Source organism: Sus scrofa, chromosome 6 (genome assembly GCF_000003025.6).
Source record: "Sus scrofa isolate TJ Tabasco breed Duroc chromosome 6, Sscrofa11.1, whole genome shotgun sequence".
NCBI lineage: Eukaryota > Metazoa > Chordata > Mammalia > Artiodactyla > Suidae > Sus > Sus scrofa.
In genome coordinates, this window is record NC_010448.4 from 28,922,727 (window position 1) to 28,950,521 (window position 27,795).

The 27,795-nt window shown below is 51.7% G+C and overlaps 2 protein-coding genes across 18 annotated transcripts in view; one reads left to right on the top strand and one right to left on the bottom strand.

Annotated features, from left to right (window-relative positions):
* PRMT7 (protein arginine methyltransferase 7) overlaps positions 1 to 23,178 on the top strand; it is a 62,757-nt gene extending 39,579 nt beyond the window's left edge. For 6 of the 13 annotated variants that reach the window (XM_021094144.1, XM_021094146.1, XM_021094145.1 and 3 more), the window contains 11 exons: positions 1,191 to 1,318; positions 1,703 to 1,838; positions 2,814 to 2,897; positions 3,269 to 3,316; positions 4,187 to 4,276; positions 8,768 to 8,929; positions 10,127 to 10,201; positions 13,000 to 13,160; positions 14,046 to 14,142; positions 14,377 to 14,585; positions 21,466 to 23,169. In XM_021094144.1, coding sequence (XP_020949803.1) covers positions 1,191 to 1,318; positions 1,703 to 1,838; positions 2,814 to 2,897; positions 3,269 to 3,316; positions 4,187 to 4,276; positions 8,768 to 8,929; positions 10,127 to 10,201; positions 13,000 to 13,160; positions 14,046 to 14,142; positions 14,377 to 14,550 — 1,155 coding nt within the window. In that variant the 3' untranslated portion in view covers positions 14,551 to 14,585; positions 21,466 to 23,169. Of the gene's footprint in view, positions 1 to 1,190; positions 1,319 to 1,702; positions 1,839 to 2,813; positions 2,898 to 3,268; positions 3,317 to 4,186; positions 4,277 to 8,767; positions 8,930 to 10,126; positions 10,202 to 12,960; positions 13,161 to 14,045; positions 14,143 to 14,376; positions 14,586 to 21,465 lie in introns of those variants that run through there. The other 7 variants (XM_021094139.1, XM_021094135.1, XM_021094140.1 and 4 more) reach the window with 3 other exon arrangements.
* Positions 15,561 to 27,795, bottom strand: part of SMPD3 (sphingomyelin phosphodiesterase 3) — an 87,111-nt gene continuing 74,876 nt past the window's right edge. For all 5 annotated transcript variants that reach the window (XM_005655777.3, XM_021094149.1, XM_021094148.1 and 2 more), the window contains 6 exons: positions 22,777 to 22,852; positions 22,509 to 22,664; positions 21,848 to 21,937; positions 21,574 to 21,637; positions 18,800 to 18,962; positions 15,561 to 18,554 (listed from right to left, as the gene is read on the bottom strand). In XM_005655777.3, the coding sequence (XP_005655834.1) occupies positions 18,453 to 18,554; positions 18,800 to 18,962; positions 21,574 to 21,637; positions 21,848 to 21,937; positions 22,509 to 22,664; positions 22,777 to 22,852 (651 nt within the window). In that variant the 3' untranslated portion in view covers positions 15,561 to 18,452. The remainder of the gene's footprint in view (positions 18,555 to 18,799; positions 18,963 to 21,573; positions 21,638 to 21,847; positions 21,938 to 22,508; positions 22,665 to 22,776; positions 22,853 to 27,795) is intronic.

Here is a 27,795-nt window from a genome sequence, read left to right on the forward strand (position 1 = left end):
ATGATGTTAAGAGTTGTGAGTTAAGTTTTATTTGAAGCCAAATGAGGACCACAGCCTGGGAGACAGCTTCTCAGATGGCTCTGAGGAGCGGCTCTGAAGAGGTAGAAGGGAGGTCACTTATGTTGTGAGCCACACGGGAACTCCAAGAGGTCACTTATGTATGATATTAGTGCACAGAGGATACGTGCGGTCCAGCACATATTTTGGCAAAAGGTTGCTGCTAGTCACGAGGTTACTGCTAGGCATGAGGAGTAGATATCTCTGTTAATGACTTTAGTGCTTTTCTAGATATAAGATGCAAGAAATTAGGCCCACAAAATCTCCTGAAAATATCTACCTGAAGGCCTGTTTTGCCAGTTTTTCTTAGAGCATCAAGTGCCTCATTCCTAATCTCTAAGCTGAACTCCTTTCAGGATGTGTTGAAGGGCAGGGACTGCAGTGGCTCGTCACTTCGTACTTGTAGAACCAGGGGTAAACAACAATATTTAATTGGTAAATGCCTTCCTGAGAAGGGGCATTGGCTGTTTTCTCAATTTTTTATTTTGAAAATCTTAAATCCACAAAATAAGTGAAAATGAACATCGATATGCCCTCTACTTAAATTTTTATGAGCTGTTAACATTTACATTGGCTTTCAGGGGCTGGAGTCCCCTCCCCTGAGCCCACCTTGAAGACCATTACCCTAGGTCACATTCTATCTTCCTGAACCCTAGGCCACATTCTGTCTTCCTGAAGCCAGAAAGGGCCTTAGCCTCTCTGACTTGAGAATTTTTTTCCTTATCTCTCTGGCCACAGTTGCTATCTGCAGTCCACCCAGTAGTCTCCCTGCAAATTGATTGCTGGCTTGGGTTTTGGTTCTTGGATTAAATGCATTCCTGGGGGTTTTTTGGGTTTTTTGCTTTTTAGGGCTGCACTCGCGGCATGTGGAGGTTCCCAGGCTAGGGATCTAATCAGAGCTACAGCTGGCGGCCTGTACCACAGCCATAGCAACTCAGGATCCAAGCCCTGTCTGTGAGCTACACTATAGTTCAAGGCAACACCAGATCCTTAACTCACTGAGCGAGGCCAGGGATCGAACCCTCGTCCTCATGGATATTAGTCGGATTTGTTTCTGTTGCTCCACAGTGGCAATTCCCAGATGTGTTGCTCTTACTGCAGCTTGGTGACAGCTGATTCTCTTTGTGTTTCAGTGGCGGGACCACTGGATGCAGTGTGTGTACTTCCTGCCACAAGAGGAGCCTGTTGTCCAGGGCTTAGCCGTCTGGCTGGTGGCTCACCATGACGACTACTGTGTGTGGTACAGCCTCCAGAGGACCAGGTGTGCCCCAAGCCTTGTAGGGTGGGCGCTAGGTTTGTGACACTATGCATTTGTGTAAATACCCTCTATAGACCCAGTAGAGGTTTGAATGGGCACATTTGTATCTGAATAGAATAAGGGCAGTTTGTGACTGGATATTTCTTTGCTTATTTATGTACTCAGAAGAGGCTGCCCTAGTTGTAGGATCCCCCATTTGGGGCAGCCATATATACCAGCCTCTAAGGCCACTTAAGAGTCAGTGCCTAGACCATGCCCCCAGAGGACCATGGGTGACTGGCCCCTTTCCATCTCAGTTTCCCTGGGGCAGGACCCGGTGCTCTGCCTTCATGCTCGTGCCTAGCAGGTTACGCCCATCACCCCCTGTCTGTTCATTTCCTGGCCCAGCCCTGAAGAGAATGAGAGAGTCCACCCACTGCGCCCCGTGTGTGACTGCCAGGCTCACCTGCTCTGGACCCGGCCTCGGTTTGGCGAGATCAATGATCAGGACAGAACTGATCAATATGTCCAGGCCCTGAGGACAGTAAGTATCCAGCCCTTTGGCTGACTGTGGGCAAGAAGGGGTTTGTCCCGTGGACCCCAGCTCATTACTTGCTTATGATTTGCTGGTTTTGTTTACCGTGCTTTCCCGTTGGTCCATGAGTAGCTTCAGCCAGCTCCTTCTGAGCGAGGATTCAAGCAGGAGCTTGTTTTTGGACTACCTGAGGGATTGTTTTTTGCTATTCTATGAGAGCCTCTGATGGGGAGCCTCCCCCTGGCCTGGCCTTTGTCCCTCTGGACACTTTTCCTTTGTGGTCACCAGCAGTTCCTGTGGCCCATTCCTGTGGAGTCAGCCACCCCATTACTCCTTTCGTCTGCTGCTTCCTTGCTAAAATTTTTTGTAATTTAAATCTGGTCATGTGACACTCTTGAAAACCTTTGCTCCCTGTTGCCTGTAGTAGGGTTCTTTCTACTTGGGGACCACACAGAAGGTTTCACGGCAGGGTCTCTGGACTCCTTGGAGTCATATGCAGAAATATGTGTGCATGTGTAGACATGCAGGCATATTTGGGGCTGGGGGGGAGGGGGTTCCCGACAGTCCTGAGTTTCTCTCAGAGGGATCTATGATCCTGAGACAGTTTCTTCCCAGGCAGGGGAGAGGCCTATGGTTGTGGCCTGGGAGGTGGCCTTCAGCAAACAGGGCAGGCCTTCAGCTGGGCCTTCTAGGATGGCTTGGGAAAGGGCTTTCCTGACAGTGGGACCCAGGGGGCGAAGCGGTGAGGGAAGTGGGTGTGTTAGAAGGTGGCTGGTTTCCACCTGGGCCTGGGAGGCAAGTATGACTGGAGTGGAGGCACAGGTAGATCCAGCTGGGTGTATGGGAGATGGAGTGAGGAGATGATCAGATTGAATCATCACAGAGTGAGTTAGGGAGTCAGGTGGGTGGGAAATGTTCCTGTTATTTTGTCAATAAGAATTTCTTGACACTGTAAGAAAACTTGGGGTTGCTCTCTTCCTTCAGGTGCTGAAACCAGACAGTGTCTGTCTGTGCGTCAGTGATGGCAGTCTGCTTTCCATGCTGGCCTATCACCTTGGAGCAGAGCAGGTACTGGATGTGTGCTTTCTACCAGCTTTCTGACCACAGCTCTTGAATCAGGGTGTCATGTGGTCTGGATACAGTTTTGCTACTGAACTCTTTGCAAGTACAGCTGCCACATATGTGGCAGGTATGTTTGGGTCGGTTGCTGCGCATGTGGGCAGGAGTCAGCCTGTAGCTGTTGTCACGTAGCTTCAGCCCTGAGTCTGAGTCAGCCACCTTGCTTGGGTCAGTGCAGAATGTTGTACTGTCCTGGTGGGTATGAGCACAGCTAGAGTTGGTTAAGTGTTGTCCTCTGCCCTGGTGTTGCATTTTAATATTTATTTTCTTTCTCTGGTAAGTGCATTTCCTACAGCTAATATCATGGTTTCTCTTTTTAGGTATTTACAATAGAGAATTCAGCAGCTTCTCATAGAGTGATGAAAAAAGTAAGTGATCATTGTTACTGTAGTCATGAGAGGATCTGTGGGGCCTGCTTTCCTGAGTCTGGAATTGATCGCTAGCAGCCTCCATACCAAGGGAACTAGAGGAAGTAACTGCTGCCAGTGAAGCTCTCCTGACTCCTGCATCGAGAGCTGACTTGGAAATCTTTTAGGGCTTTCATTGAATAGCAGCCAGTATTTAGACTCTGCTTTGTTTCTTATGGCTGAAGAAGTGTAGACTTTTCTCCTCACTTCACATAAAACTAAAAACACTGAAATTTTTGCAGGGATAAAAGTGAATTGAAGATTTGTTTCTGGGGTAGTTCCTGTTGTGGTTCAATGGGTTAAGAACTCAACTAGTATTCATGAGGATGCTGGTTCTATCCCTGGCCTTGCTTAGTGGGTTAAAGATCCCATGTTCCCTCAAGCTGCGGTGTAGGTTGCAGATCTGGCTCTGATTCGACCCTTAGCCCAGTAACTTCCATTTGCTGTGGGTGCAGCCCTAAAAAGGGGAAAAAAAAAAAAAGATTTGTTTCTGAAGTACCAGAAACAAACTGACCTGACTGGTTGTTTCCCTGATGGTTTTTCTCCTGCTGGCTAGTGAGTGGTTTTGTTTTCTTAAAGATAACCCATCTCCAGCAGACTACAAGCCTACTGCTAAGTCTGTCTGCAAGAGAAATTTTCTTTTGCTCTTAATGACATTTTGCTCTTGATCTGATCTGAGGTCTCTAGGGGGCCCTCAAGGCGGGGAAGTTCCACAAAGTAGGTGAAAGTGGTGCTCCAGAGCTGTTGGGCCAGAGAATTGCACACGGATAAAGCAACTCTGGGGTGTTCTTTTTCTGAACAAAAATAATACCTTTTTTTTTTCTTTCTAAGATCTTCAAGGCTAACCATTTGGAAGATAAAATTAATATCATAGAGAAACGGCCTGAATTATTAGCACCTGCAGACCTGGAGGGTAAAAAGGTGAGTAGCAAGTGCTCTGCATTTGTTCTGAACAGCACAGCTCTGAGATGGCCTGAGTTGCCCCCTTCTCCAGGCCTCACTATGGTTCCCCTACTCACTCACCAGCTAAGGACTCAGCAAGGTTAAGGATGTGGTGAGGTTGACAGAGATGCCCACTGAGCAGATAAATATTTGCACTACTCTTTTTTTTTTTTTTTTTTTTTTTTTTTTTGGCTTTTTAAGGCCATACCCACGGCATATGGGGTCGAATTGGAGCTGTAGCTGCCAGCCTACACCACAGCCACAGCAATGCCAGATCCGAGCTGTGTCTGCAACCTACACCACAGCTCACAGCATCGCCGGATCCTTAACCCACTGAGCAAGGTCTGGGATAGAACCCACGTCCTCATGGATGCCAGTCAGATTCGTTTCCACTGAGCCATGACGGGAACTCCACTTGCACTTGTCTTGATTCCAGTTAATCCCTGACCCTTCACTGACAGCAGACTGGCTCTGCTGGGATGGGCAGCAGCACGTATGTGTCCCTTCACGGCACTGCTGGGCTGGCTTCTGCTTCCTGTCTGTTCCTCCCTCCTCCTGCAGCCGTGCTTGGTCTTTGGTCCCCTGTGTGTGCCTCCCAAACCCTCCCCCCCACCCCGACTTGGTGACCTTAGCTACTAAACATGGTTTCCCTGCTCCTTCATCTCCCAGGTCTCCTGGACCCTCATGACAGGGACCTCTCCCTTCATAACACCTTCTCGGGATTTCTTAAGAGGCTGCCTTTCCAGAGTTCCTCTTCTCTTTCTGACTGCTCCTTCTCAGCCCTTCGTCTGTCTCTTCCTTCACTTGATCCTCCCCTACAGGTGTCCTCTCCTTATCCATCCTCTCTTCTCCCGTGGTGTCTCCTCTCAGGGCCATCGCATCCCTTCCCACGTGGGAATCAGAGTGGTTTTAAAACTTCCACAACCCAGTCCCTAGCCCCGGGCAAGCACTATTCTGTCTTGATAAATCTGCCTTTTCTGGGCATTTCATGTGAGTGGAATAATACAGTATGTTGTCTTTTGTATCTGGCATGGCTGAACAGTTCATCCATGTTGCAGAATATGTTAGTATTTTGTTCCTTTTTAATGCCGAATAGTATTCCAAGGTATGAGTGTGCAGTATTTTGTTCATCCATTCACTTGTTGGTGGACATTTGGATTGTTTCCAGTTTTGGGCTGTTATGAATAATGCTATTTGAACATGGGTATGTAAGTCTTTGTGAGGGAATTTGTGTGTGTGTGTATGTGTGCTCTTTAGGGCCACACCCCTGGCATTTGGAAGTTTCAAGGCTAGGGGTCAGGTCAGAGCTGCAGCTTCTGGCCTACGCCACAGCCACAGCAACACCAGATCTGAGCCGCATCTGTGACCTACACCACAGCTCATAACAAGGCCGGATCCCCGACCCACTGAGAGAGGCCAGGGATCAAACCCACATCTTCATGGATCCTAGTCAGGTTCATTTCCACTGTGCCACAACGGAAACTCCAGGAATATGTTTTCAGTTCCCTTAGATCCCTAGGCTTGGAATTGTTGGGTTGTATGTTTTTGTTTAACTCTTCAAGAAACTTCTGGAGTTTCCTGGTGGCTTAGTGGTTAAGGATCTGGCATTTTCACTGCTTTGGCTTGGGTTTGACTCCTGGCCTGGAAACTTCTGCATGCCCTCAGATGCAGCCAAAAATATAAAATAAAATAAAAATTTAGGGGTTCCTGCTGTGGTTAAGAATGGACTGCATTCCATTCCAGTGGAGTTAAAAGAATCTGACTGCAGTGGTTCTGGTTGTTGTGGAGGCATGGATTTGATACCCCACCCAGCACAGTGGGTTAAAAAAAGGCATGGCATAGGTCATAGCTACAGCTTGGGTTCAGTCCCTGGCCCAAGATTGAATGAATAAATTAATGAATGGAAGAATAAATGAATAAATAAATTTTTTAAATTGCTATAATGTTGTCCAAAGCGGCTATAACACTATATCGCCACCAGTAATGTTTGAGGGTGAAGTTTCTCTGTAGCTTTTCCAACACTTGCTACTGTCTTTTTTATGATAGCCATTTTAGCAGGTGTGTAGTGATAGCTCATAGTTCTGATTTGTATTTGCCTAATGACTAGTAATGTTGAACACCTTTTCAGGTGCTTATTAGCTATTCTCTGTCTCGTTTGGTGAAATATGTACATTTTTTGCCTGTTTTCCTCCTGTGCCTTTTTGGGGGGGGGGGGGCTGTGCTTGCAGCATGCGAAGTTCCTGGGCCAGGGATCACACTTGTGGCACAGCAGTGACCTAAGCCACTGCATTGACAACACCAGATCCCTTACCCACTGCACCACAGGGGAACTCCCTCTTGACTTTGTTTATTTTTAAAGAACTGCTTTTTTTGAGATATGATTCACATAGCATACAAATTTAAAGTGTACAGTTCAGGATTTGGTATATTCATAAGATTGCACAATCAATTTTAGAACATTTTCATCACCTAGAAACTCCCTGCCCATTAGCAGTCACTCCCCATATATCCCCAGTCCTCCCAGCCCTAGGCAACCACTAGTCATTTTTCTTTCTGTGTGTATGTGCCAGTTCTAGACATTTCATACAAATGGAATCAAGTCAGTACTTCATTTCTTTCTACTGCTGAATAATACTCCACGATATGATATACCACATTTTATTTATCTTTTCAATAGCCATTTGTTTATTTATCCATATTGATGGACAGTTGATGGACATTTGGGTTTTTTGGTACTTTTTGGCTGTGATGAAGAATGCTAGAAACTTCATTCATGTACAAGTTGCCCTTTTATTTTTCCTCATTGATGAGTATTAAAAAGATTCTTAAATTCTTTTTTTTATTTTTTGTTTTTTTAGGGCCGCCCCTGTGGCAAATGGAAGTTCCCAGGCTGGGGTAGAATCAGAGCTACAGCCACCAGCCTACCCCACAGCCACAGATAGCAATGCAAGATCCAAGCCCTGTCTGTGACCTGCACTACAGCTCATGGCAACACCAGATCACTGACCCACTGAGCGAGGCCAAGGATTGAACCTGTGTCCTCATGATTACTAGTCAGATTCGTTTCTACTGAGCCATGACGGGAACTCTCAAGATACTTAAATTCTGTAAGTCATTGTCAAGTAGAAGTGAGAGTGGCCAGTCTTGCCTTGTTCCCAATGTCGGGGGAGCCGGGAATACGCAGGGCCAACCTCATTCTGTCTTCAGTGTTTGCTTCTGCATTTCCGTCATCTCAGGCAGGAACTCAGGTGTCATCTTAGACTGGCTCTGTCCTGAGCCCATCTGCTTGGGCCTAACCATGAGTGATCTGTCTCCTCAGCATTGGCCATCTCTCTTCCCTTTTTTTTCTTTAAATTAAAAAAAATTTTTTGTTTTTGGTCTTTTGAGGGCCAAACCTGCGGCATGTGGAGGTTCCCAGGCTAGGGATCCAGTCGGAGCTACAGCTGCCGGCCTACACCACAGCCACGGCAATGCCGGATCCTTAACCCACTGAGTGAGGCCAGGGATTGAACCTGCAACCTCATGGTTCCTAGTTGGATTAATTTCCGCTGTGCCATGGGTCGGGAACTCCTCCCTCTCCTCCCTTTGACACAGACTTGGCTGGATTGTAGCAGTACTTGCCCAAGTCAGCTCCTGTCCCCAGGTCTACCTGCAGGTAGCCTCCCCACATACTTCGTGGTCCTTAGAGGGATCTTTCTAAAGCACATTCCTTCTTATTTTAAACCCTGATGAAAGCTTTTAGTGATCCCCTTTTGTTTCCAGGGCAGATGCAGTCCCCTTTACCTGTCATCAGCTTCCTCAGGGTGACCTGGCTCCTCGCCACCATTCTGGCTTTGCCCTTTACTGTCCTACCCCATCTGCTAATCTAACAAGCTCCCAAAAGGGCCTTGCTCTCATTCACACCCCTGTTTTTGCCTCTGCCCAGAATCCCCACTTCGTTGCTTTTCAGACTCCTGTTCATGCATTTATTCATCTAATCAGCAAACCTTCACTGACCATCTGCTCTGGGCCAGCTACTATGCTGGGAATACTGTTCTGCCAATGTCCTCACTTGGGTGGTTCCTCGATCCTGGTGAAGGAGACAGACAAGCACTAAAATAAATTGTCATGATAAGGCTTGAGTGGGATTTACAGGATGCCATCACGGGAGCCCTTCCCAATGCTCTCAGTTCTGGGGTCCCTCCATGAGCCCCTTCATTGCGTCTGTGAGAGCTTACTGCACCCTCTGGAGATGGCCCCCAGCCTCACCTGCTCTTTCTTCCATTCTGTACTCCCGAGGATAGGGCTTGTATCTGTTTCTCATCTCTGTATCTTCAGGGGTGGGTACAGACCTTGACATGCTTGTTTGTGGACTGACTGACTGACTGGATTAGTGAATGAACGAATGTGCCTGTGAAACTTATGATCTGTCATTCAATTATCAGCTAAATCCTTCTGACACCCTGGTCTTGCATCTTGCTCTGACCCCAGGTCTCTCTCTTCCTGGGTGAACCGTTCTTCACCACCAGCCTGCTGCCGTGGCACAACCTGTACTTCTGGTATGTGCGGACTGCAGTGGCACAACATCTGGGGCCTGGTGCCGTCGTGATGCCTCAGGCTGCCTCATTGCACATGGTGGTCGTGGAATTCAAGGTAGGCCACCCAGAGTTTTTTGTGGAAGGGCCAGGGGAACCATGTTTTCTCATAAAGACCTTGGATGCAGGTGGAGCAACTAGGGTCTTAATGATTTGGGCCTTAGCTTTTCTGTATCAGCACACTGCAGGGCTGAATAGAAAAGGCTTACTTTTGTAAAAATGCAGTAATTTGGCACATGAAATGGAAATGGCTCTGTGTTGTCATTTTACAATTATGGCTTATCAGAATAATTTAAAAATATAAATTAAGAGTTTCAGAAGACAAGCTGTGCAGCTTGCTCTGCTCTCATTAAGAGCTGAGGCTCCAGTTGTTAAAAGCATTTTGAGATGGGCAAGTCAGCTTCTTTATGCAAGAAAAAAATTGAAAAGCTTCATTTTAATTTTCTCATCAAAGCAGAACCACAGTCACAAAGTCATTTGGGGAAAGGCATTTTTTATTAAAAGGATTTTGAAATGCTTTTAACCTGAAATATAGAGTGAACCTCATTTGATGTTTCTTTGATAAGAACTGCTTTATCCACTGGTAGCTTAGTAGTTCCATCACTTAATTTTCTAGGCATTTCTTCTGTGTTATGTATTCACTTGATCAGATTTCCATGTGAATTCTGGTTTTCATGGCCAGAGAAGGGATGTGCAGAATGACGTTTATTCCTAGGCGTACATCCAAGAGACAGTGCAAAGCTGACTGGCCTGAGTGCACCTCTGGTCCTCTCGTGGGCTCCGTCATCGTCATGCTCTTTTTTGGGTGCAGAGCCTTGAGAACTGCTTTTCAGAGCTCTTCCCAATAAACCAGTGTTTAGCATGCACAGGGAGGGACTTAGAGACCCTACCCAAGCCTAGTAGCTCTGGCTGATTGTCCCCTATAGGGGAGGGCTTGGGGTCATGTGAAGCTTTGCAGGTTTGAAGAACCATCCTAGGTCTTTGGTGTGTCTGGGTCGCTTTAACTGTGGGAGTCCTTCCAAGCTTGCAGGAACAGCTAGCTGTGCCTCATATTTAGAACTGGGACAACCCCTAGCCTGACCGTACTGACCCTTTCTCCTCTTGTCACCACATTGCCGTATGCCTGGGTGGATGTGGGTGTCTGTGTGCTATCCTACAGAACCTTTGGCCTGGCCTGCCCACCCGCTTTGGGTGGGTATGGATGTCAGCATGCCATGGCAGGTGGGTATCAGTGAAGGCTATGCTTTCCCTACAGGATCTGTGGAGAATCCGGAGCCCCTGTGGTGACTGTGAAGGCTTTGATGTGCACATCATGGATGATATGATTAAGGTAGGCAGGGCCACACCTCCCACCCCCACTGTCCCACCCACCCCTTCCACATGGCCATAGGCTTCTGATGGGGACATCTGGCTTCCATGGAGGGACCCAGGTTGGGCAGTGCAGGCAGCATGCAGAGAGCTCCTCTGTTGGGGGCAGGGAGGGCACCTGTGTCCCGTTGTACTTGGTTCACTGTGAGCATGAACCTGAGAGCTATTGCATCTCCAAGTCTGGTATTAGGCCCTTCTTGGCCCTGGACTATAACCCCTGAAACAGAATTTTGGGCTGGGGTCTGTCTGTCTGTCTATCACCAGGTCACTGGAATCACTTCTGCTTATGTCAGCAGATTCTCTCTTTTGGGATGGCCTCTCTAGAATGCACTTTTGGCAGCCTTCTGAGCCAGTTATTTTCAGCTTGGGGACTCCATTCCAGGGGAAGGTGCTGAGCGTGGAGGAGGTGGGATATGGAAGAAGAGTTCTCTAGGGTTATTTGTACATCAGTAGGAGATCAGGTCAGTTGCCAGGATCTGCTCAGAACCCAGGGCAGTCATGAAAGTGCCAGTGATATTTGGCTCCACATGCATGGACCGGAAGAGTCATGAGTCCTGTGAGAAGGGCAGGACAGGGAGGACCATCCCATTTTTGTAAAAGCATTAAGAAAATTCATACATGTAAGAACTATAAATGGAAAGTAACCTTTAAAAATTGTATACAACAGGAGTTCCAGTCATGGCTCAGTGGTTCACAAAACTGACTAGTATCCATGAAGACGTGGGTTTGATCCCTGGCCTTGCTCAGTGGCTTAAGAATCCAGCATTGCCATAAGCTGTGGTATAAGTTGCGGACATGGCTCAGATCCTGCATTGCCATGGCTGTGGTTAGGGTGGCAGCTGTAGCTCTGATTTGACCCCTAGCCTGGGAACTTCGTATGCCGTGGGTGCGGACCTAAAATAAATAAATAAATAAAAATTATATAAAACATTAAAAAAAATTTTTTTTGGGTGCTCCTGCAGCATACAAAAGCTCCCAGGCCAGGAATCAAACCCATGCCACAGCAGTGACCTGAGCCACAGCAGTGACAGTGCTGTATCCTTAACCACTAGGTCACCAGGGAACTCTTTAAAATTGTGTTTTTGTCTTTTTGGGCCACACTCAAGGCATATGGAAGTTTCCAGGGTAGGGGGTCCAATCGGGAGCTATAGCCAATGTCCTACGCCACAGCCACAGAAATGCTGAATCCGAGCCATGTCTGCAACCTATACCACAGCTCACTGCAACGCCGGATCCTTAACCCACTAAGTGAGGCCAGGGATTGAATGCAGGTCCTCATGGATACTAGTTGGTTACCAATGAGCCATGACGGGAACTCCCCCACCCCAAATTTTTTTAATTGAAAAAAAAATTCACACACAGAAAAAGAGGTAGAGTAGTGGACACCAAAATGTTAGTTGTGGAATTAGGAATTGGTTAAGTTTTTCCTCCTTTTGTTTATCTTTCTGTTTTCTACAGTGATTGTAGATTGCTTGTGTAAACATTTTTTAAGTAAATAAATTCAGTGAACATTTTCAATTTGCATCTTACCTGCTTCTCCACAGCAGACCAGTGACTTCCATGCTTCTAGAAAACTCCTTTGTGCCAAGTCACCACACATTTCTGGCTCCCTCTGGCCACTCCTTAATCTCCTTCCTGGGCTCCCTTCCCCCACCTTTCCATTCCCTAAGATGATGTGGGTTCTGGGTCTCCCTCAGGCCCTTACCCTGACCCTGCCCTCTGTGGCTGTCCGCATCCTCTCTCTTTGCTGGCCAGTGTCTGCCTCTTTCCTGAGCTCAGACCAAATAGCTAAGAGCAGTAGGCTCTCCACTGAGATGTCTTCAGGCACTCTGACCTGGTGCTTCCAGAATTCACCTGTCTTCCCCATCCCCAGCCTGGTCCCTTCCAGTGCTCCTGTCCTTGACCTGCCACTACTTCATACCTGACTTCTGGGCTCAGGGCCACCACCTCCTCCCAGATGAGTCTTGGCCTTCCCTTGCAGTTGGTTGTTGGGTTCCATAGCCATCAGGCCCTCCATGAACCAGTTTTCTTGCCCTGCTGCTGCTGGTCTGGTCTGGGCCACTTTGGTCTCTTGTCTCTTGCCTGCCTTCACATGGAGCCCAAGTGAATCTGTAGATCTAAAGACTGGTTCTGTCTGTCCCCTGTGGGAAAACCCTGGGAGGCTCCCTGAGGGCCCCCATCCCCCCGCCCCACACCCCTGCAGTCACCCCCCGCCACTTGGCCCACCCTGTCCTGCTCTCTACCCTCTCCCTGCTGGGCTTTGTCTTCTCTCCTCCCTGCTGCCAACTTCCGTATGACCTTCAGGAGGCAGCCCAGAGATCACGTCTCTGGGCAGCTTTCCTGCTCAGCCCTGTTCTCAGCCAGTCCGTGTTCCCCAGATGCTGTGGTTGCTTGTCTCCCTCTGGACTGGGAGCCTGGTGTGGGGATCTGGCAGCTGTAGTGCTCATTAAGGGTCACTTCATGGGCGAGTGTCCAAATGGCAGGTGTTTTCTCCAGTAAAGACATTTGATCTTTCATGTAGCTCATGAGACGGGCAGTGTCATCCAGTTTTAAAAGGGCGAAAATGAAGCTTACCAAAGAGATGGTTCATGAGTGGTGGCAGGGAACCGAGAAACCAACTGGTCCGATTCAGGCACTTGTGGTTTTTTGTGAGGACCCACTGCCCCCATGTGATTCTGGCAGTTGCCCAGGGACATGAGCCCTTGTCCCCTGGCCACCCAGCTCTGTCTCTGCAGATCCCTGCTTCCCTTCCCTTCTCAGCGTGCCCTGGACTTCAGAGAGAGCAAGGAGGCTGAGCCCCATCCGCTGTGGGAGTACCCGTGCCGCAGCCTGTCCGAGCCCCAGAAGGTTCTGACCTTTGATTTTCGGCAGCCAGTCCCCTCACAGCCTGTCCGTGCTGAGGGCACCATTAAGCTCAGGCGGTGAGTGTAGGCTCCAGGGTTGGGGGAGTGGAGGAACTGGGCTTGCTTTCTGTCTAATAGTTACTGCCCGAGTGGCTCAGCCTTTACTTTGGTCACATTCATATGGGTTGGCTCTCCTTGTCTTGGCCCTGCCCTTCCCTGTCTGCAGTGACTGTGAGTATATAATGGGCCCCTCAGCTTCGGAGTAGGGAGGGAGAGCCCCGGTGGGCTTACTCATCCTCCCATATCTGAGGCTCTCTTTGAGCTAAGAAGCATGTTACGCACAGCTGCAGAGAAACGTGAATTTGGTTGCTATGGTTACCCATTGGCCCATGTTTCTGAACTCTCCTGGGAACTAAAGCAGGTTAGGAATTGGCAGGGGCTGTCGTTGTGATGCATGACCAGGCCCATCCAGCTTAGCTCCAGCTCCCTTCATGGGGAGGAGGCAGCTTCTTCCTGGAGGAACAAACCTCATCTGATTGGGTGGAAGCCATGAGCCCAGAGTGCCGGGGGCCCCTTTGGTAATGAGGAGGCAGGGCAGTGGCCCATCTGGGCCTGCCCTCCAGGGTGTCTAGGAGAGATCTAATAGACTTTGATGCTGGTCTCTTCTCCAGGGCTTCTGGACCAAACCTTTCTGTGACCTCAGGCTGAGGAGGTGGTCCTGCAGCCAGCTGGCCCTGTCCTATGGTTACTTTTGGTACTTGGCCAGGCTTCCGGAATGAATGGGGGCTTTGGGCTGTGGCCTTTCCTGTTCAGTATTTTACTGAGTGGCCTTAAGTCAGGTGGAGTGTTAGGAGTCTCCTGACTGGGCAGAGGGGAAGCTGGGGAGACCAGAGGAGAGCCATGGCCACGCCCACCTGTCCCTCCTGTAGCATTTCTAATTGTCCCAACATCCTCCGCCCATAGGCCTGGGAGGAGCCACGGGGCTGTCTTATGGATGGAATACCACCTGACCCCGGACAGCACGGTCAGCACCGGCCTCCTGAAGCCCACAGAGGACAAGGTAATGCTGGGTGCATGGGTCTCAGAGTGGCCAACCCTGAGAGCAAGTGCTGCCATGCCTCCCGCCTGCCCTCCAAGTTTTCCTGGCATATTCAGCCAGATGCTAACTCCTCAGTGGACCCATCACCCGGCCCTGAGCCGCAGCTTCTCACTGCAAGCTTCCCAGGGTGGAGGCTGGCAAGGATGGACTCAGGTGCTAGAAGCCCTCACTGCCTTCTTGCTGTTTCCCTTGTAGGGGGACTGTTGCTGGAACCCCCACTGCAAGCAGGCTGTGTACTTCTTCAACACCACACTAGACCCCAGCGTGGCATCAGGCAGCCCCCGGACCGTCGGCTACACTGTGGAGTTCCACTCTCACACTGGAGACATCACCATGGATTTCATACTCCCTGATGTCCTCTCTTGTTGAGAAATAAAGTGGCCAAGGGCTCCAGGCTCTGCATGGTATGGCTTTCTCGGAAGGAAGGTGAAGGCGCCTCTCCTTTCAGGGCCCAGCTTGGCCTCTAGGCTTGGAGGAGACGTCTTCCCTTTTTGTGTTTTCACACTGTTGGCTTCTTGTTCCAGCTGTGGTGGGAAGCAGGGCTCGGCTTTGGAGCTCACCTGCACTTCCCGGAAGGGATCCAGAGTTGGCTGGGCCTAGCAGATTGGATGGCCATCTGCTGCACAATGCCGGGGTAGGCTGCTCCTGTGAGAGCTGGCCTAGCTGGGCTCATGCTCTGGGAACTTGGCCCTACCTGCCTGCTCCAGCTAGGAGGGGCTTCTGGGGCAGAGCCACTGACTTATGGCTGGGTCCCAGCCCTTGAAGACCATGCCAGGATCAGACTGAGGACCAGGTTCAGGCCTGGTCACTTGCTAGGTAATGGCACCAAGCCACATTTGTAAAGGTCTGGCTTCATTGAACAGCACCAACAGGTGACCAAGACTATCACCTGGACACCAGGCTGCTCTTCAGAGGACAGGGAGGAAGCTGTCCCAAAGCATTTCCTAAGAGACAGACCCAGGGAACCAGCCATCGGGAGAAGGGAGCCAGGAGGTACACTCCTTTCCCATGTGCCCTTCTTCTAGCAGAAGGACCTCGTTCCCCACAAGTCTGAGGCATATGCGTACCAGCACAGTCACCCCAGCCTTGCCTTACCAGGGAAGGTCAAAAGAGTCCCAGAGAGGCCCCAGACCTGCTGCTCCCCATGCTTAAGGTGCTCTTCTGCTATTTACTCCTAGTTTCACAGGGAGTAAGAGAACCCAGTGGCCCAGTTTCCGGTAGCTCAGGGCAGACTCAGGCCGTGCCCATCCTGAGGGGAGAGGCAGGAAAGGCAGGCCCCTCACAGTGGCCTCTCGGCCCCATCTGGCTGCCTAGCCCCTTGGAGTCAGAGCAGGGCCCAGCCTCAGCTTTTCACACAAATAACTAGAGAACACCAACCATGAGCCTCACAGTTTTATTTTTTCCTCGTTATCCATCCTTCCTTTCAGCACCAGTAAAGGAACAAAACAAAACAAAACAAAAAAACACCTCTCTTTTCAAAATATTTTATCAGATGTAAAGATTGTTTTTCTTCTGGGGAAGAATCAACTGGATATATATTTGATGATGTTTTTACCAAAACCTTAGGTGTGTTTACCATATAAAACCCCTAATGTCCCATGAGGATATAATACAGAAAAAAATACAGAAATTAAAAAATTTTTTTTCTTTTTTAAAACAGTATTTCTAAATCTCAGCAAGTTAATACAATAGTTAAAAAGCATCAAGATTAATATTCATACTTAAAACTCAAGGTGTTTTGGACAAATGAAATGACCATTTTCTTCCGAAGCTGACCCCTGCCTCCTGGCTTCTCTGGAAGAGGCTGGGCCCAGGGCAGGTGTGGGACCTCGGGGATTTGGGTGACCCCTGTGTCCGTCCTTTCCAGGCCTAGATGCCACAGAGATATCTGAGATGTTTGTTTTCTTCCTTTTTAAAAATTGAAATGGAAAAATCTGGCTTGTGCCCGGCTCTAGGGGGGGTCCACAGGCTTGATGAAACTTGTGGTTGGGCGATGGTGGCCTCGGTGCTGAGGCCGTGCCAGAGGGAGGTGTGAGGGGATCAAGGAGGCAGGCAGCCCTGCTCATTAGGACAGGAAATGACCGAGGCACAGGGAGGTATGACTTGCCTAAGGCCGCCCCACGAGTAGGGGGAGAAGCATGTGCCCCTGTGCCTTGGTCCCCACTCAGCTGCTGTGGGAGGGAGGCATCCTCTCTGAGGGGTGGACGCTGTGCTGTAGTTGCTCTGCTTCAGAGGCCCTGGCTCTGCCTCTAATGCTCTCCTGGGCACACAGCTGGCCTGCAGCCTGAGGACCTCGGCTCGGGCCCAGATATCAGGCCTCACGCCTGCCCAGTTGAGCTCCGCCTGTGAGCAGATTGCTCGCTGCTCTTGGGAGTGGGGGCCTCTGACCCCATGGAGCTTAGCTGAGGCCCCGAGAGCAGGGGTGCAGTGATGAGCTCGGCAAGGACCATGCCTTAGGCGGTGAGCATCCCCTTCTGGCTCTGCTTGGGGGGTGGGGCTGGGGGCCTGGCCAGGGAAGTGCTCCAGGCAGTGAGGCCCTCAGCCCAGCTGCTGCCTTAGCCAGGGAGGTTCAGGCAAACCAGTGCTGCCTGAACACTGGCTCTCAGCAGTGTCCTCCCCCAGCGTGGGGCCTGGCCTCTGGCCTTGGCCCCTCTTGGTCTCTTGCAGCTCGGTGAGTGGCAAGGCACAGTGTCAGCCTACTGGCACTAGGAGGCTCCTGACAGCAGGGTCCTGGTGCTCCCTCAGCCTCATTGGGCAGAACTGGCTTCAAGCCGGGTGGGCATGTTGATGGGGGCGCAGTGATGAGGGCAGACCAGTGGAAGTTGTCCAGAATTGCCCTGGGGTTGGACGGGCCTCATGCTTGGAAACAGATAAAACCCTCCCTGCATGACCATGGGGGCAGGGGAGGGGAGCGTCCCCAGGTATGTTTAAAAAGGCAGGTGGCAGAGACTGCTGCTGTGGGACGGGGAGTTGCGGGCTTCACCTGCAGGCTCTGCCACGCTGTGCGTGGGTGCCCAGGGCTGGCCCTGTTCACATGGTGGCAGAGTGGATATCTGTGCCTGGACGCCAACCAGTACCACTCCCTACCCAGGGCGAGTGGTGGCTGTTGGCTTTGCCACCCCAAGCCTGCGCGCTGGTGAGGGGACAGGGTGCTCTGCACCTTGGCTTCCAGCCCCTTCATCCAGGGCCCCCTTGTCGCTGTTGAGGTTAGGCCTGGGAGGACAGAGCCACAGCCCCACCAAGAGGCAGGTGGACGGTTCCTGAGCTCAGCCAGCACGTGGATGGGGACAGTCCCCAGGAGAGGATTGGTCCTGAACCAGAGAGATGTCCGAAGGGGAGACGGGGTCAGGCAGAAAGAGGAGGTGTTGGTTTTGACGGAAGAGAAGCTACAAATCTTTCATTTTCAAAACCATTTCCCTTCTTCCTGTAAAAAAACGTGATGCTTTCTCCTTAGATTCCTGTCTCTGACTCCACCGACCACTTTGGAGTCTCGGAGGGAGGCTCCAGGCTCTGCTGTGCTGGGGAAAGGGAGCCTGTCTCAGAAAGAGCAGCGTTCTCCCTCGTGGCTTATAGACCCTCTAAAGTGAAGGGTTGTTTTTGTTCTTAACTTTTTCTGTTTTTCTTTTTAAAATGTAATCGCCCTTGAATGCAAGACCCTGGGGAAGAGCCCAGGCTCGCTGGTAACTGGACACAGCCCTCAAGGTCCCGGCTTGTGGGCTGTCCAGGCTGGAGGCGGCGAGCTGGTGGCCCTGTGTCCAGGAATGCGTCTTTGGCTGGTTCTGATTACGTTTGGAGTTTGGCCTTGGGTGAGGCCCGAGGGAGGGGTCTGTGGCTACGGTATGGCATGTGACATGCGGGCAGCGTGCATGCGAGGGTGCAGGCATGCGAGACAACATGGCAGCAGACAAAAATAATGAACCCTGGACAAAGCTTGAGAAGAAATTACAAAGAGTACAGAAACCCGATTCTCATACTAACCCACGGGTTACAAACTATGTTGTGCTGTAAATTTGTAGAAAATCACGGTTTGAAAGAATGGCACTGGTTGGGCAGCCGGGACTCCCCAGGCCCGCCTGACTGCTGTCCAAAGTGAGTGCCCAGAGGTGCTGGGCAGCGCTGGTCCCAGCTCACCCAGGACTGGCCGTGGCCCTCCCAGGCTCCTGCCCTCCTCCCCCAGCACCGGTGGTGCCTGCTGGAGGGGACATGGCTAGGGAGGGACTGCGGCTCAAAGGGCTGGCGGAGGCCCTGCTGCTTGTGATGACTTGGCCAGTCTACGCCTCGTCCTCCCCTGCAGACACCATCAGCCGCATGGCCACTGGGAGGTGGTCAGTCAGGCCCGACAGCTGGGTGATGAAGCTGAATTCTTCCACCTCCTGCGGGGGCGGGGCGGGGGAGAGGAAGAAACATCCCAGTTAGACAGAAAGGGCATCCTGTAAAGGAGAGGCCTGGCCTGGACCTTGCCGAAAGCAGAGGGTTAGGGGGATCCATGGGCCCCAAAGGCCTCCTGGACTGGCTCGTCCCATTTTCAGGGGAGAGCTTAGTGCTGCTAAGGGGTGCAGGGCACAGGGTCCCCTATCTACATGCACAGCTTGGCTGCCCAGTCCAGCCCCAGACTCACAGCTTTCCAGTCTGGGCACAGCCCCTCCTCCCCGTGAAGCATGTAGTCGATGCGCCTGCCGTTGCCCTTCAGCAGGTCCTTGCGTCCTTTCTGGCCACCCCCAGGGCTCTTGCTGGTGGGGAAGGCGAGGTACTCCCGGCGACCTTCCTCGCTCTCCAAGACCCTGCTCACACAGAAAGCACAGGAAGGCAAGGTCAGCCTTGGCCCAGCCCTGGCCCCGGGTCCTAAGTGTGGTGGAGCCATATTCCACCCCCAGGTCAGACCAAACCCCTGCATTTAAGATTTGTCTTCCCTGTGAGCCCAAAAAGGGACTGGGATGGAAGGAGCCCGAGTCCAAGCCTGCAAGTCCCTGACTGAACTGGGCCACTCTAGAATCTGCCCAGGAGTGTCCCATGTCCACCTCAAGCTGGCCAGCTCCTACTTTACTTTTTTTTTTTTTTTTTTTTTTTTTTTGGCTTTTTAGGGCCACACTTGCGGCATATGGAAGTTCCCAGGCTAGGGGTTGAATCGGAGCTACAGCTGTTGGCCTGCGCCATGGCCACAGCAATGCAGGACCTGAGCCTTGTCTATGAGCTACACCACAGCTCACAGCAATGCCAAATCCCCGACCCACTGAGCGAGGCCAGGGATCGAACCCATGTCCTCATGGATGTTAGTTGGATTTGTTTCTGCTGAGCCACAACGGGAACTCCTCTACTTTCTCTTTCTGAACAGGATGTTGGCACCACCCAGAGCCTGTGACCGAGCTAGGGAGAGAATTTCCCCCACTCTCTTCGGGATGGGGTTCTGCTCTGAGCTAGTGGGGTTCTCTTTTGGAGAACTTTGTCTTTGCAGTGAACCACTGGAACCCTTCTGTTCTGGAACAACCACCACGCCCAGTTTCCTCCATGACTCTTGTTTCAGATCATTGGGAGCCAGGAGAGCACCCAGACCCCATCCCAGGACTGCATCTGTCTGTCCCTGAGTTGCTGTGCCATCAAACCTCTGAGTCTCCATTTCGTCCTCTAATATAAGAATGATGGCTGTGGCCCCAGCACACTTTGGGGATCAGGTGTGTCAAGATAGGAACAGGTGGGATGTAGCTATGGTCCTGTTTCTCAGGAAGGAAATGAATATGGGTGATTAACTGCTGGTCATAGTTCTACAGGGAGGGCAGGGTGCTCAGGTGGAATGTCACACCCTGATCCTGGGTCTTCTGACTCCTTGTCTGCAGTCTGCTTCCTGCCGGGTTTCCTTCAGAGCCCAAGCACCAATGGGGAGGAGGCTTCAAGGGACACCCCAGCACAGAGCAGGGGTGCAGGCCAACTTCTAGGGCAAGAGGTATAGCCACCAAGAGACACTGCATTGGCTTGCCTGGATAGATGGACAGGACACCTGGACAGGCACAGCCAGTAAATAGGGATTTCTGCAAGATCTTTATCAGCCTTGAGATAGATACACCAATGATGTGCAGAACATCACTACATCTCAGGAATGTAATCAATTACTGTCCTTTGCCTTTTATAATGAATTCCAGCATCAGTGAGCTAAGAGTTAGGGATAGTCATTTTTAAATCATCATCTCATAAAAAGATAATTTTTTCGGCATAGGATGATGTTTCAAATTTAGTCTATAATCTAATTAATTGTCCCAAATTAGCTACAAAGAGCCATCACTGTGACTGTGCAGTCTCAGGCTGTGAGTGATGAATTGGCTCTGCTGCTGGCCTCAAATGTGTCCTTCATGGAAGTCTCGTCGGGTTCAAGAATATAGTTTGGCTGGGATGGAGCTGTCTCTACTTTGAAAATGACTGGCTTGTGTTAGCTCTCTTTTTGCCTAATTGGTGGTTACGAGCTGCCATAGCAGACACGGTCCCTAGGGCTCTTGCATAAGGGTCTCTTGACCTGGGAGATTCTGCTCCTTCCTCCTGTGCCCAAGGCAGGCTGGGGCTCGGGCAGGCTCTGGTAGAGTGGGCCCGGACTCTGGGTGTTGGTGTAGGAAATGCCACCTCAGGGCCCCCAGCCTGGAACTCTCGTTGTGGCTCGGTGGTTAATGACCCCGACTAGTAGCCATGAGGATGCAGGTTCCATCCCTGGCCTCGCTCAGTGGGTTAAGGATCCGGTGTTGCCGTGACCTGAGGTGTAGGTCATAGACGTGGCTTGGATCCCCCATTGCTGTGTCTCTGGCGTAGGCTGGCCACTACAGCTCCGATTGGACCCCTAGCCTGGGAACCTCCATAAGCCACGGTTCAGCCCTAAGAACAAAAGGCAAAAAAAAGACAAAATGGCCCCATACTTACTCAGAGGCTTCTCCTTGGTAAGGACAGCCCTGGGATGTGAGGGCCGCCATGGCCTCCATGCACCCCAGCCCAAGCCCCTGAGGCTCTCACAGGTGTCCTTTTTTTTTTTTTTCCCCTCATATCTGTAGTTGTATAATGATTGTAACAATCCAGTTTCACAGGATTTCCATCCCACAACCCAAGCATATCCCCCCACCCCCGAAACGGTCCCCTTTGGAGACCGTAAGTTTTTCAGTGTCTGTGAGTCAGCATCTGTTCTGCAAAGAAGTTTAGTCTGTCCTTTTTTCAGATTCCACATGTCAGTGAAAGCATTTGATGTTGGTGTCTCATTGTATGGCTGACTCACAGGTGTCCTTCTACAGAGCTGTGCCCTCTTGTCTCCCACAGGGCCCATCTCGCCACACCTGAGTTCGGGCTTGGTGCTCATCCCAGACCTGGGAGCCACCTGGATCTGCCTACCCCGCCTGACCACAGCAGCTGGGAGCTGGAGCTTACTTTTGCAGATTGTCAGGGGTGCACACTTCCTCATCGTAGAGACCATCCTTGTCCAAAAGGGTACCTGGGGACAAGGGGACAAGAGTGGTCACTGAAGGCAGGGCTCAGCCACCCTTGAGGAGGGCTGCCTCCCTGGGGCAGGAGGGGAAGCAGGGGCTTCTGCTGGCCCGGCAGCTGAGTGTCCCCCTCCCCGCAGCAGTGGGGTCTTGCTGGGGCTCCAGTGCTCCTCAGTCTCAATCCCCCACCCCCCCCACCCCCCGCCGCCCCAGCTCACCGATAGCCCATGGCTTCTCCTCCCCCGGCCCGAGGCGGCAAGGGTCCTTGTAGCGTGTAAACAGGGAGTGCTGTTGCTCCAGCTTATCATCTGTGCAGGGAGAGAGGGAAGGAGTGCTGAGAGACTTGGGATGTCTGCCCTGTGCTAGAGGGCCACCTGCCTTGGGTTCCAATCTGACCAGAGTCACTGAGTCCCTGTCCCTTGGGTAACTGGCTCTGGATAGGGTCTCTAGTCCCAGACAGATGGATCTATGATCATCTGTCACTGGGTTTCTGTGTCCTTGAGACTGCCACCCCCTCCACCAGAGCTGTTAGAATTGTGCCTGGTGAAGAGTGAGAGGTGAACAATGACTTGGTGAGTACCATTAGCTGACCTGCCCTTAGGCTTTCACAGGCTCCCAGCCTTCCCTGCCAGAGGTTCATCTGTAGGAGATCTCTTTTTTTTCCAGCAAAGTGGCCTCTGAGCTTTCTAGGCAGAGTTCTTCTCATTCTAGGATTTCTCAGGGGCAGAAGAATCATAGTCTTATTAAATGTCCCACCCCCCTGCTCCTGAGGAGCAGGAAGTTCTTCAAGCTGCCTAACCTAACCCCAGTCTTGCCAGCCTTGACTGGAGCCCACGCCTCCCCCGGTGGCCAACCCTAACGGGGAGGAGCACGCCTCACCGGAGGAGCAGTTGTCAAAGTTAAAATCTCCGCAGATGATGTCAAATGCCACCAGCTCCTCGGGGTTGGCTGTGCTGGACGAGGAGGTAGATTTTCGGAAATCAGCCAGCCAGTCCTGAAGCATGTTCAGCTGCTCACACCGAATGTCACTGTCCTCTGGGACAGAACCACAAAGAGATGATGTAGCTACAGCCAGACCCCAGCCAGGCCAATCCCACCCTCTAAAGGGACATTCCCCACCCCTGAAGCACGGGCCCCTGGGCCCTACCTGGCAGGGCATGCAGGTGTGTGCAGGAGATGTACCCGACAATTCTTTGGTCCTGAGGTGTGCTTCCCACCTGCACCTGTGAGGGAAGAGGGGAGGTGTTGGTGACAAGGCCTATGAGCTATTGTTGCTCGGAGTACAAAGGGACACCTGTGACACCCCCTCCCCCTCCAAACTGCCAGCTCAAACCCTCAGAAGCCCATCTCTGTCAGCTTCTGGCTAGACTTGGGCCCAGTGAGGACCAGCACATGACCTGCTTCTAGAAGCTTCTGGTCCAACGTGGGAATATACATGAAGAAACGCCGGCCTATGCCACGGTGATACCACCAACAGTTCATGCAGGGCTTTGTATTATTTTTCTTTCTTTTAATGAATTTCATTACATTTATGATTGTACAACGATCATCACAACCCAATTTTATAGCATTTCTTTTTTCTTTTTTTTTGAATTTTCGTCTTTTTGCCATTTCTAGGGCCTCTTCTGTGGTATATGGAGGTTCCCAGGCTAGGGGTCCAATCGGAGCTATATCTGCCGGCCTACACCAGAGTCACAGCAACATGGTATCCGAGCCGCATCTGCGACCTACACCACAGCTCATGGCAACGCTGGATCGTTAACCCATTGAGCAAGGCCAGGCATCAAACCCGCAACCTCATGGTTCCTAATCGGATTCGGTAACCACTGTGCCATGACGGGAACTCTCCAGTTTTATAGCATTTCCATTCCAAACCCCCAAGGCGTGTCGTGCAAGGCTTTGTAGAGTAGAGATGCAGAAATCTCCACAGATTTCCTCCCCAAGCCCCTGCTATCTCCTGGTGACCAGAATGTTCACATGGATGACCCTCAAGCACCAGCCCCTCAGTTCCTTGTCCACTCTTTCTTCCTCTCCTTGGTCACACACCCTCCAGGGACCATACCCTGGAGCCCATTTCTCTGAAGTCTAAGGCTCCCCTCTGTGAGGGGCCACCTGCAAAGCCCACCACCCTCCTCCACTGTGAGAGGCGTCAAACCCTGCCCACTGCTCTCTCTTCCCAGTCTCTGCCCCTCTGGCTTTATGAGTAATCATTTTATTTGCCTTTTGGCTATGGTCCCCATTAGTCCCCCATCTGGGATGACAGCTGTGTCCATTTTCTCCATGGCATCCATGTCATGGGCTGACCCTAGGCACTCCAAGCCTCCATCCCGAGTCCAGTCTGCCTCCCTCCACAGGGGCCTCTTCACACTCTTCTCTCCCCCATCTCAGTCTGCCTCCTGATCACTTCCTTCACTCCAGACAGAGTCCCTGGCGGGTAGAGTGGGGCTGAAAGCTGCTCCCTGACTCCCTGCCCAGCTGCAGGTGACCCTGGCAGGCCGTCTCCACAGGTTGGCAGATGAAAATGAGCATCTCACACGTACAGCACAGAAAACTCTGCACCCAGTGGTAAGCCTGGGGCAAGCCTGAGCTCTTGTCTGCCTGTGGTTGGGGAGGGGAGGGTTGGCCACCCAGCCTGCTGGCTCTCTCAAGCCCTCTGCTAGAGACCGTGGTGGGAGAGTGCCTCCCGCCTCCTCCTGAGACCATCCCTGAGTGCCTTTCCCAGAGGCCTCTAGTTGGCTCCTCATCCTCTTCCTCTCTGGCTTTCCTTTTCCTCCCATCTGAGCCTCAGCTGTCTTCCCCAAACTTCGCTAATCTATTCCAGACCGGGTTTTCTATGATGACGAGTCCCTGGACCCCAGGATGTGTCCAGGGAGGGTGACCATAGAGGCCAGTTCTTGGCTGAGGTGTGTGCAGCAGCAGGGCAGGTGTACCTGGCATCTGCTGAGCACAGCACTGCCTGTCCTCTAGCTAACAGTGGCCTGGACTCATTCTCTGCTCTGAGAGCCTCCGGAGGCTTCCATCCTGGTTTTTGCTGCCGAAGTTAGGTTGGCACTGTTCTCATCCACGGGGACTTTTGCATCATCACCCTTAGCTTTCTGCAGTTCTTCATCCCCTTCCCTAGTGCGGATGGATGCACATCTTTCCTTTTCCAGTGCCCAAGTGGATGGATGACTGGTTACTTGATAATGGGCCTATATTTGGGGCTGTTTAAAAATTCGCTTGTTCACCATTCACTTCTTGCCCATATTCCAGACCCAGACCTTGGCTCAGTGGTACCCTCTCCCCTGGAATGCCTTGGAAATCACACACCTTTGGTTCCCCTGTTGCAAAAACACAACAGTTTTAAAACCACAGTGTCCCCAAAGGGCACATGATGGAGCTTTCCCCTCTGCATTCCTCAGGCCAGAAGTCTGTTCCTTGCTCAACATTCATGCTGTGAGCACCGTCACTTAGTGCTTCATGGACTCGGCCTTACTAGATCCTTACAACAACCATGGAGATTATACTGAAAATACATCATCATTGGCCGGGGCCATGAGGCTCTGGTGACTGAGGGCGATTCAAATCTGATGCTCAAATCTGGTGTTTGTGACCTATACCCCATTCCACCCCTGCTCTATGCTGCTTTCTGAGCTCCTGGTGACTGAGCCGGGCTTTTCAGTAGCCACCTATTTGATGCTTTTAGCGCGTAAGCCCCACAGTCATTCAGCACTTCATGTCACCTGCCTGTGCTGAGTCCTGGGCAGGGACTGGGGCAAGTGCAGGGAGGCACCACTTGGCCCTGCTGCTAAGGAGAGGGAAGACATGCAGCGTGAGGTATCTCAACTCCTCCCGCCCCCTGCCCAGCTTCAGTCAGTCCTGTCAGCTCACCAAGATCCACTTTATTATGTGCTGGGACTTATTGATTCCCGGCTTGAGTCCTCAGGAGCCACAGAGGCTCATGTTTCTCTTGCAAAAACAAACAATCATTCCGAGAGGTTGTGCCTTTAGTCCTGGTGGGCAAAGACTGTCAATAGAGCAGGGCCCAGAATCTGGCTCGCTTGTGAGGCAGAAGTCATTCCTGTCCCCCCTTCTCAGGGTGTCTTGGCAACAGGAAAAGACGCTTTCCTTGAGAATGGGAAGCTCCTAGAGTAAACGAGGAGGCAGAGTTGGAAGGGGAGTCCCAGGTGAAGGGTGCTGCCTTCCATGCAGCCAGGCCAGAATCTTTCCAGCCCCCAGGCCCTTCCGGGGCTGGCCTGGCTCTGGAAACCTCACTCATTTCACTCCTCCATGCAGGGAAACAGGCCTGCTCTTGCCACCAGAGGCAGTTGGGTCTGCTGTGCCGGGCACGATGGCTCCACGCTAGTTCTGTCTAATGGGAGAGACGGAGACAAGACACCCAGGACGAGGGCTGAGGAACCCATGAGGGAAAGCTGGCTTGTGCTGGATGCTGCTGAGGAAACGCCACCCAGGAGCAGTCAGGACCATGGGGGCACACATGGAGGCCCCTGGGGGTGCAGCTGGAGCAGAGCCCGGGGAGGGTGGAGGGGCCTGGGTGAAGGCTGGGCTTCTTCCCAGCACAGCAGAAGAGGGTAATAGGAATCAGACCCATCACATGAGGAGGACAAGTTAGAAACAGGGGGCACAGCCCAAAACATCTGGTGGGGGCAGAGGAAAGGCGGCCTGGGCCGTGAGAGAGCCACTCTGTGGAGATATGGGCTGGACACAGACGTACCTGGAAAGTGAAATCGGGAGCCTGGGTGGATCCATTGGGTTCAGGGCAAGCGAGTCCTCAGCAAGTGTGGAAACAGAGTCACTTCCCTGGGGCAGGCGCCTGGGGCTGGCTGGTTATGGTAACCACTCAGAAATAAAAAGGCCAGTGTGGCCACCCTCCTCTGGGGGCTGCCAGCCCTCAGTGAGGGCAGAGAGCTGGGCAGAGTGCAGCAGGCCTGGTGCTGCCAGATCTGCCAAGGTGAGGTGAGAGGTTGCAGATTGGATTTTATATGAAATAGCTTGATTTTTAAATGTTGGCCAACACAAAGTTTTTAATGGTGTGGACCAAACTAAACATATTTGCAACCTAGTTTTAGATCCAGGAGGTCAAGGGAGCATCAGCATTTAAGGGATGGGCAGGATACAAGGGACCTGGAAGGATCGGCCAGAGAGGTAAGGGGTGGGAGGAAAGCCTGCAGCAGAGGGGTTGTCCCTAGGAGACTTTTGATCCTGGTGCGCATGGGAGTTGAGGTACCAGACCAAGGAGAGTGATGAGGAGGGGGCATGTGGACTGGGGGTGGGGTTGGAGGGGACCCTGGCCTCTGAGCCCTCTGTTGTAGGATGGGCAGGTGGGAGAGGGTGTGTTCTCCCCACCCACAAGCCTGACAACACGTCCCCTCCTTCCCCAGAAAGTCACTCTGGCTGCTGAGACAAAAATACATCCATGGAACAGAACACTGATGAACCGTATGTCAAAATGGGGAGGCTGGCCCTCCTCCAAGAGGAGTGCCTTCAATTTCAGCATCTCGGGCTGTGAATGGGGAGCCAGGACCCCAGCTTCGGTACCTGCGGTGCTACGCAAAGGCCGGAGCAACAGGAGTAGGTCTGGGCACGGGGGTGGGGCCCTGGCTCCAGCAGACTCCGTGCAGACCCTCCACCTGGGCTCTCACCCCTGGCAGGAGCTTGGCTGACCAGAGCACTTTCTTGGACAGACTGAGTGCAGTTTGATCTGGGAATGACAGCCTCACCACGCTGGGCCTCCATAAGAGCCACACCGGCCCCCCTCCACTCACAGACCCCTTCTAGGGGAATTGAAAAGTCTTGAGGGGAGTATGGAGAGAACCCACAAGCCACAACACAGCAGCTGCTGCCTCTGGGGGCAGAAAGCCCTGTTCTGTAGCAGCTGGCCAAACGGTACTTCAAACTCTGGACGCACCAAGAGCAGCTTTTGAATAGAGAGCAGAAAGTGGACATGCTGAGCGTATCAGGCTCAGTAGAAGATAATGTGTAATGACCAAATTACCATGGTCTAAAAACTCCTCCAGTTGCATCCAAATTAGCAGAAATAATTATGATTCACTTTAATTAGTGACTATGGAAGTGAAGCCTCTGGCTGGTGGGCAGAGTCCCTGGTGTGGCAGCTGCGTGACAGCCGGGAGGGAGAGGGTGTCCTGGCCAGTGAGGCTGTTGGCCG